This window comes from Gallinula chloropus (genome assembly GCF_964237585.1).
Source record: "Gallinula chloropus genome assembly, chromosome: 23".
In the NCBI taxonomy this organism is placed as follows: Eukaryota; Metazoa; Chordata; class Aves; order Gruiformes; family Rallidae; genus Gallinula; species Gallinula chloropus.
The window spans coordinates 8,570,011-8,582,087 of NC_140108.1; the positions used below are offsets into that span (position 1 = coordinate 8,570,011).

General features: G+C 38.9%; 1 protein-coding gene across 2 annotated transcripts in view; it reads right to left on the minus strand.

The window, feature by feature from the left end:
• Window positions 1–757: 757 nt before the first annotated feature.
• GNB1 (G protein subunit beta 1) overlaps window positions 758–12,077 on the minus strand; it is a 44,402-nt gene continuing 33,082 nt past the window's right edge. The window contains exons 7-12 of one of the 2 annotated variants that reach the window (XM_084274613.1): window positions 10,845–11,007; window positions 8,233–8,299; window positions 6,512–6,713; window positions 5,989–6,205; window positions 2,846–2,957; window positions 758–2,490 (exon numbers count right to left, since the gene is read on the minus strand). In XM_084274613.1, coding sequence (XP_084130739.1) covers window positions 2,851–2,957; window positions 5,989–6,205; window positions 6,512–6,713; window positions 8,233–8,299; window positions 10,845–11,007 — 756 coding nt within the window. In that variant the 3' untranslated portion in view covers window positions 758–2,490; window positions 2,846–2,850. Of the gene's footprint in view, window positions 2,494–2,845; window positions 2,958–5,988; window positions 6,206–6,511; window positions 6,714–8,232; window positions 8,300–10,844; window positions 11,008–12,077 lie in introns of both variants that reach the window. The other variant, XM_084274612.1, reaches the window with a different exon arrangement.

Genomic DNA, 12,077 nt, shown 5'->3' on the forward strand with positions numbered 1-12,077 from the left:
TTTTTTCTGCCTTGTGGAGACTTTGTTCTTACCAAGCATTGAAGTGGCAACCACTTACCCTTCTCTGTACCTACAATGAGGACAGCTAACTGACAAGGGAGCTTATCCAGCCAGCTCCTCAAAGAGCAATAACATGAGATGTTCCAGCTCAATTCTTTCCCTATTAAAGGCCACAAACGCTGTAAAAGAAGTTTCTAAACACTGTGCTCTGATATCCTGCTTCAGGTGTTACATTCTTACATTCCACAAAGCATCTTTCTCATGTATACCACACAAACCATTCTAGCTACTTTCATTTGGAGTTTGAGCTGAGACAGTTACCAGCAGTTCATGATTAAGCTCTTGAGTAGCTCTAGCAATCAAACTCAGAAATGCCCACCTTAAACAGCTAAGAATAGAGGAAGCAAGATGCCTGCAGCCACTAAGCTCCATATACTCCTCATTTGGTGTCAGTATCTCTCATATATCTACATGTACATTTTGGATACTGCTGGTGACAGTTTCCAGTAACAAAAAGCCACAAGGGAGTTTAGCTCATCTTGCCACTTTTTTTAGCTTTAAAATAAAATCCACATTCCTTCACATGAATCCAGTTTGGACCTAACACATGGCATACTCTGCCCAATTAACCATTAAAATACTGAACAATTTGTTTGGGGGCAGCATACACTTTTCACATCTTTATTTGGGAACTCATATCCTGCCAGAAGCAGTTTTGTGGGTTGAACAATATGCTGCAAAACAGATCAGTCCAAACTCATGTCAAACTGCTTTATTACATCTTAAATAACATTACATTTTAATATAGTATCTATCTTGCATCCAGCTTTCTTGAAGTACACTGACTTTAAAATTAAATACAAAAGGTGAAGAGGGATACAGGGCGTGGAGAAAGCTCTACAGAGTAGTTTCATGAAAGAGAGTAAGAGGGAATTCATCTTTTATGCCAAATCCAGGCCTAACGCACAATTACAGCACATTTTTGTACAGAATGTTGCAGAAAAAACAAAATGGAGAAAAGCTACTACTGCTGCTAGGAAGGAGCATCTCTGGATACAGTGAGAAGATAGGAAAGTTTAACAGAACAATCTGCTGTCCAAACACTGCTGCTTTTAACATTTTATTTGAAAAGAAAGCCAGGAAAACCTGCTCATTACAAAAATGACTCTGATCAGATGCAAAGGACTCAATCCTACAAGAGGAACTGGCTGTGAGGAACTGATTTATAAAGAAGATGGTCTAGGTTCCCTCCTCCCACACCCCAGAATCTTTTGACAGCGATTGTTTGAACAGGCTGTTTCTTTAAAAAAACTCAAAGAGAAGTGACTTACCACGCTACTCCAAAACGTGCATAGCTTTGTACTTGAGTTCTTCATAGATTTATGCACAGAGTAGCAACAATAAATGAATACAGCGACAATGGTTACAGTTTTTAAACAGGTTATTTTCTTCAAAGAAAAAACATCTAAGGACTTAGTCCAATATGCACTTTTTTAGCATTTCTACAGCATGCGATTCTAAGAGTAAACCCACCCAATATGGCAAACAATCAAAAAAGGTTTTTTTGTTTTTTGTTTAACTTAGAAAGTTCAAGATCATTATTTTCAAAACATTGATTTGTACATCATTTCATACACAAAGAATTGACTCATACCCAAGTGTAGGATAGGTCTCTTTTGAAAACAGAGATTCCTGGTTGTTGAGACTTCTAGGATAGTGTTAGGATATAGAAATTGCCCTTTCAAGTGGACAAAACCAAACCAGATTAAAAAAATCAGTGTGGTGAAAAGGAGGGGGGGGGGGGGGGCAGGAGGGACCAAGGATTGCATTTGTTATCCATAAAAGGTGAAAGGATTCTTTAAACAAGCATTCATTACCTTTTACAGCATGTGCTTGGTTACCTTACTGCTTAACATTATCCTATATATGCCAAGTTTTGTGCAACAATTATCTGTGATACTAGAAAATAAAATAAAAAAAAATTAGGGACTAAATTTACAGCGTTAACAACCCCCAGATGCTCTGGGCTAGGACTCCCTTGTTTTGCTCAATTAAATACATAGAGAAATGTATTTAAAAAGGAAACTTGAAAAAAATCCTGCTACAAACATGACTTTAAAATTTGCAAGTGTGTGAGATAAAGTCCTTAACTTCAACTTGGAAACTACAGTGAAAGCTAACTGTTTCACAATTATGCTCAAGTTTATTTTCTGGTCATGCTTTTATGATAGTGTTTCATTTTTAATTTCTCAAGACAAAAAAAAAATAATATGGTCCCAAAAGGAATGCACAATTTCATTTTGCTTACAACACAGAAATTCTTCTTGGAAAGGTAATTGTGCTCTTCATTTCAGCAACAGGAGACGGAAAAGATCTTGCCCTTTGAAGTTGGGGAGGATGGGGGTCCAAGTTAGTATGGTTGGATTGGATATGCTATCATTTTTAATTTTCAACCGTTGGAAACTTCTTCCAGTCTTGGAGTCCAGCGCTCTTCTGACACACAGAAACATTGATTAAGAGTTGCACTTGGATAAACTGTAATCAGGTTTCAAGCTTTGCTCACTACCCACTGACAGATTTAGCTATTGTCTCACCATTTTCAAGACTGCAACTTCCCAACCCAGATTCAAAAGACAGTCATCCATACCAGGAAATTAAACATCCCCAAAACAGTTAATCCCACAAATTTCCTTGCATACATAACTGGTTTATTTCTTTTTTTCCTCAGCAATTTTCCTAATCTGAACTATAAGCTTGCAGCATCGATAGAGAGAGCACTGTTCGGACCTGCAAAAACCCCTTCTGCATACTGAACAAGAACAGCCTTGTTTAACTGGACACCTACCTACTTCAGTTCCAGATCTTAAGGAAGCTGTCCCACGATCCTGTTGCCACTGCCATGCCATCATCAGTCACACCTAAGCAACTGACACGGTTATCATGACCAGCAAGGACACCTATAAATAAGAACATGTAACAAACATATCACATTATTTCATATTTCAGTTCAAGTAACAGAGGCACACAGGTCTGAATGAGTCTGAATTAGTCAAGCTGTACGTTAAAAAAATCCTGAACACGTTTGGCATTTCTAAATGCTTTTGATCTTATGAAAGTAGGAACTTGAAGCTACTTGGGTGGGTTCACAGGAGGCAATTCAGTAAAAGCATTACTCCAAAATTTTCCTTCTATATTCCCTACATTGTTACGACCTTTACTGTGTTCCTGCAAATGGTGAAATCGCAGCCTTGAAAATTCTGCTGACAACATCATAGCAATAAATGAATATAGCATAACCCTGCATTGCACAGCTCTTCATACTTCCTCTCCGTAAGGATAAAGATCAGTTAGATTTTTAACAAAAAAATTTAGTGTTCAAACCCAGAAGCTGAATTATGTTCCGAACACTAAAGCATTTTTCATCTAATTTTATCTTACTATGTTTACAAGCACTTACAAGGCAAACTCCTACATACAGTCTATTTGTCAATATGGAGATCTGCTACAATTCAATTATAGTACCATTAAAAAAAGAATTGAGACACTAAACAGAAAAATTAAGGGAGCCAACATTTTCCTCTGTCCCCTTTAATTTAACAGTTTCAAGGAGGTAAAAAGAAAACTTAATTATGCTCAAGCTCTTTCCAGTCCACAGCACTTAGCCAAGATATTCTTGATAGACTTAAAATTAATCTTTCTACATCAATTACACTGCTCATAGGACTCTTATTCATATTTTGGGCTTTTCCTTCCCCTTTACTCTTCCTGAATACAGAAGATTAATCAAATCAGTTCTTACACAAACTAATATGTTTAAAAATTAGTATTTTGAACTGCTAAATTCAGTGTAAAAGCAATTGCCTCATACACAAACACTCCTGATGTCTGAAGTAACATCTCCGATACACTTTATGGAAGCAGCAGCACCGTGTGAGTAACACCATTAATCTCCAGATCCAATTAAATCAATACAGGTGTCTAAGCCTCAGCACAGGCAGACTCTAAGTGTGGATGCTGATGATCAATTCGGTGCCATACTGAAGCCAGCTACCAGGACTAACAGAGACCCAGGAGTTTCCTAGAATTCCCTTCTGTGGGAATAATGTTAATATATGAGAATTCAGCCTATCCAGGACATTAGTAAGCGCTGCATGTCAGTAAAACAAAGAGCACCAAGGAGTCTTACGTAATTTGAACTGAATACATAACCACAAAGGTGTTTAATATAGAATCAGGCACGACACAAGTGTCAAATCTGCTCTGCAATCTCAAGCCTCAGACCGTGTCAATAAGCAGAAAACTTGACAAAGCAGTTCTCTTAAATCAGTTCTCAATCCTGGCAAGAGAATCACACTGCACAGATACATGGGCTGTAAACCCAGATTGGGATAAAAAAATTGTCTCTCATTTCTACAGGTATCAAGATCAGCACATGCATCTGTTCTTTTCTTACTGAGAGTCTTCCAAAGAAAAAATACAGGAAAAACCACACACAACTGTTCTTACAGCACTTCAATACAGCCAGTTGTAAACTAGCCTAGACATTAATCAAGAGAAATTCCCCAATTCATCTCCACACAGGTTTATGTGGAAATTTATGGTCTCAATAATCAAAGTACAAGAACCCTGAGTTGTAAATCTCAACACACAAAGCCAATTCATAAAATGAATTGTATTTGACACCAGTGACTTGCAAATAGAACCAAATAGATTATCCAGAGTTTCAGCTTCTCAGCACTGATAAAATTAATGAGAAACTCAGAAATTCTGGAAGAAACAAAGAATAAAATCTGAGTAATAAACCAAAGTTGCTATAGATAGAAATTTAACAAAGCCAGTGGAGACTATTTTGGTATAGTCCAGGATTATATGGTGGTTTATATTTTTTCTACCTGCAGTATATCCTCCCCTCAAAGCAATGAGTCAACTTGCACCAAACAATATACTTGGAACTAGTCCTTTCAACTGCATATGGAAGAATATTCTGTCTGCTTGGCTGGTGTTTTGTATTTGATTTTAAACCCCACCTGGGATAATTTTAAAAGTCTATACCATTATTTGTTAACTGAGTAGGTCCTTGTTCTCACCTTCTGTTCTGATGAGAATAACAAAATATTTGCAGCCTAATGTGTATCTTTTCTCCTTTATTCTAATTTTTTGTTAATTTTAAAGAACTGAAGTTAAATCATCTTCAGCCCATATATTTAATATTTATATTTCCTCAAAAGACAATCTCCACAGTGTTTGCTGTTTCACTGGTTGTCTCTACAGCTACTGCTACAAGTATCAGAACAAAAATAATTTATATAAATGGCAACATTAATGTTTAATTGCTTTGAACAGTTCAGACATTAAAAATGCTGTAAAGTCTAAAAAAAAAAAAAAGCCCTCCACCCTCAAAACCCTGTTTTTAATGGAAAACGTCTTGTTCTCAATCATCCATTATTCCAGCTTATTTGTTCACATCATTAAGGTACTTTCATCACTGGCCATCTTAGCACAGGTCATCATAGAGTTTATAATCTGGGACAGGGAATACTAACAGGTCTCTGCCTGTGACAACTCACACGTTCAGTAGGTCACCCTTGTTTCATAGAATCACAGACTGGTCTGGGTTGGGAGGGACCCCAAGGGTCACAGAGCTCCAACCCCCCTGCCACAGGCAGGGACACCAACCTCCAGGCCTGGAGCTACACAAGGCTGCCCAGGGCCCCAGCCAACCTGGCCTTGGATACCCCCAGGGATGGGGCACCCACCCCCTCTCTGGGCAGCCTGTTCCAGCCCCTCACCACTCTCTGTAAAAAACTTCCCCCTAATATCTAATTTAAACCTGCCCTCCTTTAGCTTTAAACCATCCCTCCTTGTCCTGCCATTGTCTACCCTTTAAAAGGTTGATTCCTCTCCTGTTTGTCTGCTCCCTTCAGCTTCAGAGCTGCAGCTTTAGGATAAATTCAACTGTTTATAATATTTAAACCCAAAAATGTTCACCTGCTCTATCAGCTTTCAGTGTGTCCCAGACATTGCAGTTGAAGTCGTCATAACCAGCTAGGAGGAGACGTCCGCTCTTGGAAAATGCTACAGAGGTGATGCCACAGATGATGTTATCGTGTGAATAAACCATAAGTTCCTGATCAGCCCGGAGATCGAAAAGCCGGCACGTAGCATCATCCGAGCCGGTGGCAAACGCATTGCCGTTTGGGAAGAACTTTAAGGGGGAAAGGAAAACAAACAAAGATGACACATTATTGCAGCCTTGATTCCTCTGTTGCATTGAATACATCGTGTTGTACAGATCAAGTGCAGAAAGAAAGCTTCAAAAAGGAGCAGCTCCACTACTGGGATGCAGGCAAAACCAGTGAAGCAATTAGAGCATGTGAAAGACAGACACAGTTTGCATTTACAACCCTGTGCCTTACAGAAAACATCTACAAGATACAGTGCATGCTTAAAAGCAGAGACCAGAGAAATATAAACCCGTGGAATTATGTCCCCTGGTCAGGTTGATACATACACAGATGGCATTGATGTCCGACTCGTGGCCGGTGAAGGTTTGCCGGCACATTCCTTCTCTAACATCCCACAGTTTCGCAGAGGCATCACAGGCACCAGAAACAAAACACCGAGCGTCAGGAGCAAGAGACAAACTCATGACATCTCCAGTGTGCCCAGTAAATGTAGTTGTCTGCTGACCAGTTTCTATGTCCCAGAGAGCGCTGGAAAGAGTAGTTAAAGAGAAGAAATCAACACATTTGTGCTCCATTAGAAGGTCTAGGCAGCAAGGCTTGTCTAAACCGGTTCACTCACATCGCTGCTGAAAGGAAAACTCCATGAAGTACTGACAAAAAATATACTGAGAGCAGAACCCCCCCAAACATTCTTTATTGAACTATTTGGCTGTGTTACAGGATAACTGTGCATAAAAGACTAAAAAACATCTTCAATTTTAAAATACTGGTGGGGGGGTAAATTAAGAAACAGTCCAAAAACCCCAATGACTTAACACTCAACAGCTGTTCATGCACAAAGTTCTTATGACGTGCCAATGGCTACTGTCCAGTCCTACTACAAGGCTGACAAAAAGCAGTAGTGGTAAGGCTACAGCAAAAGCTGAGTCAGCATTTCTGATTTTTAAAGACTCACTGAGTTGTAATTTTGTGAACTGTGTTCCATCTTAAAGCTGAACCACTTTTCCAGGACAGCAAAATCATTACTACAGTGATATAAAGAAATAAAGAATAGTATCACCTCTAACAAGAGACCTAGGCATTTAAGGAATATGAAGGACTTTTAATTTCTATAATTTCCCAGTAAATTAGGCCCATCAGAGGACAATCTGCACCAGGCAAGCAGAGATGACTGTACATTGAAGGTTGGCTGAAATTATGTCAAGGACAAGCTCTTATCTAGACAACTGTAGAGTTATTACAGTAACTTGTGAAGCAGCCATATTCTCTTATAAAGAATAGAATTTCAACAAATCTTGCTTCTTCAAAAACCAGAAACCACACAAACGCTACCAAACCCCAAGAATGCAGATTTAGAAGCATTTCTGTATAAAACCCCAACATATATATTTAATAGCTACTCAGAATCTGTGGACTGATAGGCATTCAAAGAGACTGACGCTGTGTAGGAGAGGTATTTATTAGACAAGGTTTGCTATAAGAACTGCTGCTTGGGAGAGCTGTAATGCTTTTAAGAATTAGATACAATAGAAAAAGCTACGAAAAAAGATGGAGTTCTTTTTTTTTTGTTCAGAAGCTAGCATTTATTAATACACACACCTACATTCTCCTCAAAAAACCTATTTGCTGTCACTGTAGAATATTTTCTAGGAGATCTTCTGAATAGCAACAGAAATTAAATTTTGCATTAGAGAAATCCAAATTACTTTAACAAATATTGAATCCTAAACAACTTTGAGAAAAGTCATGAATCTAATACACTTATTTCTGAAAGCCAAACAGTCATAGTAAAAGAAGCAAACCCCATGCCACCTTAACAGAGAATTAGGGTCAGGCTCTTTAGAGCACAGGCATAACTAAACAACCAAAGGTGGAAAACCTGGTCTTTAAGTTCGTTATTACTAGTAAAAACGTGATAGATCAACAATACTTAATCCCATTTAGTCCTCTGGTTAACTATTATGTTTACAAAGAATAAAGTTTCCTTCAATAATAGAGCATAGCTGTGAAAAGTCATTAACAATCATGTCAAAATTCTACTGCTTACCAAGTAGTGTCACCAGAGCTGGTAACAATTTGATTATCATCCAAGAAACGACAGCATGACAAGTATCCTGAAAACAAAATAAGATGAAGAAGCAAGAATTACTATATAAGCTCAAAATACTACACAGAGATTTTATATAGGAACCTCCAACGTTTTGGACAAAATACATTTTGGCTCTTTACAGACCATACTTAATCCAACCCTACACTGAGTGAGACACCCGTATCGCAGCAAATCCACCTAAACAGAGATATCTGTAACACAGAAGAAAATAAGCTTAAGCAGCTCACCAACAGGGCAGAGACACTGTTATGCAAATACTTTGTACCAAAAGAAAAGTTGAGAAGAGTAGGAAAAGGAGGAGGAGAAAGAGGAGGGAGTAGTGACACAAAAAGCATGGAATCCACTGGCCAAGCTGGAGAAGCATAGTTACCCTACACCACACATGCTTAGAAAGTAAAGGCTACCTGTACATCCCTGCATCCTGGCACAACAAATGCTTCTGGGCTCAACTGTAACACACAACTATTGGGAAAACCTATATTCCTGGTCAGTACAAAGAACAGAGCATTTACATGGGATGTTCCTCAACAGCAGTGTCAGAGTTTCACCTGAATGCTCTGAAACATCCTTGTACTGAAGTACCACATGCTGAACTATCCACATAACAACCCCGACTACAAAATGAGCCTGTCCTGCCAGCCACCTCTCTCACAAAACACAAACACCACCTGAAAATCCAAACCACAGCAGAAGATGAAAACCTGTAAGCATCAGCTTCTAGCCATGGGCTTCATCCAACTGCAATAGAAAAGCAGCTCGTTGAAACAGGTCTGCCAAGAAGATTCCACTCAGACTGGTCAGGCCTCAAACGTACTCCTGTGATACCCCTTGAACTACAGCAGAGTTCTGGTCTCATGTTATGTAAAAATCCATGTTTTGTTTTCCCAGCTATACAGTTAACAGCCATAAAGATCATTAAGCAGCCAGAATATCACAGAGATAACGCTCTTTTTATTGCCAAAGTGTTTTTCAGTATGTTGATATACATATTCAAATTCAAAGCTCCCTGTGTCCAAACATCACTCCTATTTTCCATGTCCTCAAGGACAGGAGGGAGGCAGGGTTAAAGAGAGTACCTTCTTAGAAATCACTTTACTGGTCACATCACAACCACTATCTGAAGGTCAGATCAATACCGTGTTCTCACACCCTTAACTACACACAGAGGTTACACAATTCCTCCATGTTACATATATTATGCTTCCTAAGAAAAACAACTGAAAGAAATTTCACAGCAGCAAGTTTTCTTTCATTCACATTTAACTTCTGGATACAAATTAATGAGTAACTATTTATTTCTGAACAACCTTATTTTCCTTCAGTGAACAGTCTTGACACCATTTTCTTTACTCTCAGTAGTTAGAGGCTTGATTAGACTGAAAACCAGCAACACAAAAGCCACCTGACATTTTCTCACAAGAACTGTTAGAGGTTTTCCCTGGAGCCCAGCTCAGCCTCCAGAGACCCACCTTTGTTTTGCTGTGTTTGGGATTACACGCTCTGTGGAAACCGAGACCATGAAGATGATGTGCAGCTTCGGAGCTGCAGCTGTAGGAGAAATGCCTAACCAGAGTCTGTCCCCTTCCACAGACTGTTGGGGGTATTACTGATTCTGCAAGGCTACTGATGGGACAGGCTCAGAACTGTACAAGATACCAGAGCGTCTAATAAATAGCAAGTGTTTTAATCTTAATGGAGTTCAAGAAACCACCCACCCAGCTTTCCTGGGAAAACTTTCCCATCCCATTCACAAAATACACAAACTGACCATTATCAGACCATATACAAAAGCAGTTCACATTTTGTAGGTTACTAGTGCTTACAAGGTGCTCCTCTCTGTTAGCTCTGCATTCTTTAGGAATCAAGAGTATCTTCAGCCAAGGAGTTTGCTTTGTGACACTGAGTCCCTTGGTTTGTTCAGAAAGATAATTTTTCAACTCATTTCACACACTTAAATACTAGCTTAAGTACCATGAGGGATTTTCTTGTTTCAAAAGCTGTAACACCTGTATTTCTACAATCCCTCTTACCTAACAAAATTATTTTTGCTTCACATGTCACTAAGAGAACTTTGCAGCTACAGTTTATATCCCATTTCACCAGGTAAAGCCTGCAAGTCTCTCTGTGTAGTCTCATTAATCACAAGACAGTCCACCTTAGAAACAGAAACTGAAGGCAAAAACTAAGCTACAGTAGGCTGGGGAGAAGGACAAACAGAAGAGGAAGCAATGAGAACTCAAATCTCTGTGGCTAAAGAATAGCTCCACCAGAAGGCAGCTGCTTTGCTTACGAAAAGTTAAACACATTCTCATTACACTTCTTTGGTTCAGAGTATCATTCTTAAAAACAGTTTGTTAAAAGGATGGAGGAAAAACAAACCCAATGTTTGAAAACAGGAAATATGCAGCGAAGGTCCCACCCAAGAACCAGAGGTGCACAATTCAGCATAGCTTTTGAAGTAGGAAATCATATTTTGAAAGGTTTTTTTAAATAAAAGTATCTTCACCATGTGCTTTGGTAACTCAAATTGTTCTTGAACAGGCACTCACCTGTGTGACCAGCGAGTTCACGGCTGACACGTACATTCCCTTCACGAGTTTTCAAGTTATAAATGGAACAGATGTTATCAAGACCACCACAAGCCACATAATTTCCAGAAGGAGCATATGCACAAGTCATGACCCAAGAGGAACGCAGGGGAATAGCATGCACCTGAAACAGATACATTAATGCATTTCATCTGCAAAGCAACCGATCCAATGATTTACCATCAGGACATTCTTCACCGGTCTCAAGGCATACAGCATGTTTGTACAAGGGACAAGAAGAAAACAGTAGTGTGTAGGGGAAAGGAAGATGCCTGGCTGAGTACCAAAATATTTTGAGGGTAACTTGCATATATAGCTTGTCAGATCAAGTAATGACATCATTAAAACTTCAGACTTGCCTTTCCTGAATCCAGTTTAATCAGCAGTTTTCATGAAAACTAAATTATTTCATTTCAGTGCTCTGATTACTATTGGTTTATTATAGGTTCAGGAAAATATTGACTTCCAAGTACAGTCAGCAAAACTGCCAATTCCAGGCTTAGATGCTATGCTATCAACGAACAAGTAAGGAAATAGCATCTTTGCTGCCATTTAAATGCTTCTTTGGAAACAAACGACAAGCAATCAAGCTTCATATTTAAATCACTACCCCACATTTCCTTGTCATTCCGTGTTCAAAAACCCCTTTATTTAACAGCACATTATTGAAGCTAAACCTGTTCTGTCGTATTAACTCATTGCATTCATTATTTTAAATTTGTTGATAAAATCTTTAAGAACGTGAGCATACTCTTATATGTACTGTGGAATTCATGCAATGTCTAAAGTCTTCATGTATTTCTTGAGTACAGATGAGGCTGTGTTCCTCTGCTGCCACGGTGATCAGTGATCCCGCAGCAATCAGCAGTTAAAAAGCAAATACCTTGCACTCAAACCACAACCAGCTCATTGTTTCCAATCTTCTACCAAGGAACTAATCAGAATAGTCACCTTGTCCCATTTTATTTTATCATTAGGATTGCCAAATTTCATATTGCTTCAACACCAAGTTATTTGCTACCTATGTTTTTAAAGGGTTTGTGGTTTGGTTTTTTTGAGGTTTGCTTTCGTTGGGGGGTTTTTTAGTTCTTTTTGGGTGGGGTGGTAGTGGGTTTTTTTTGTTTTCAACTCAGTTGCTCAGTATCACTACTGCCACAAGGGATGGGAGAGAGGATGTTTTTGTAGCTGAAGAGT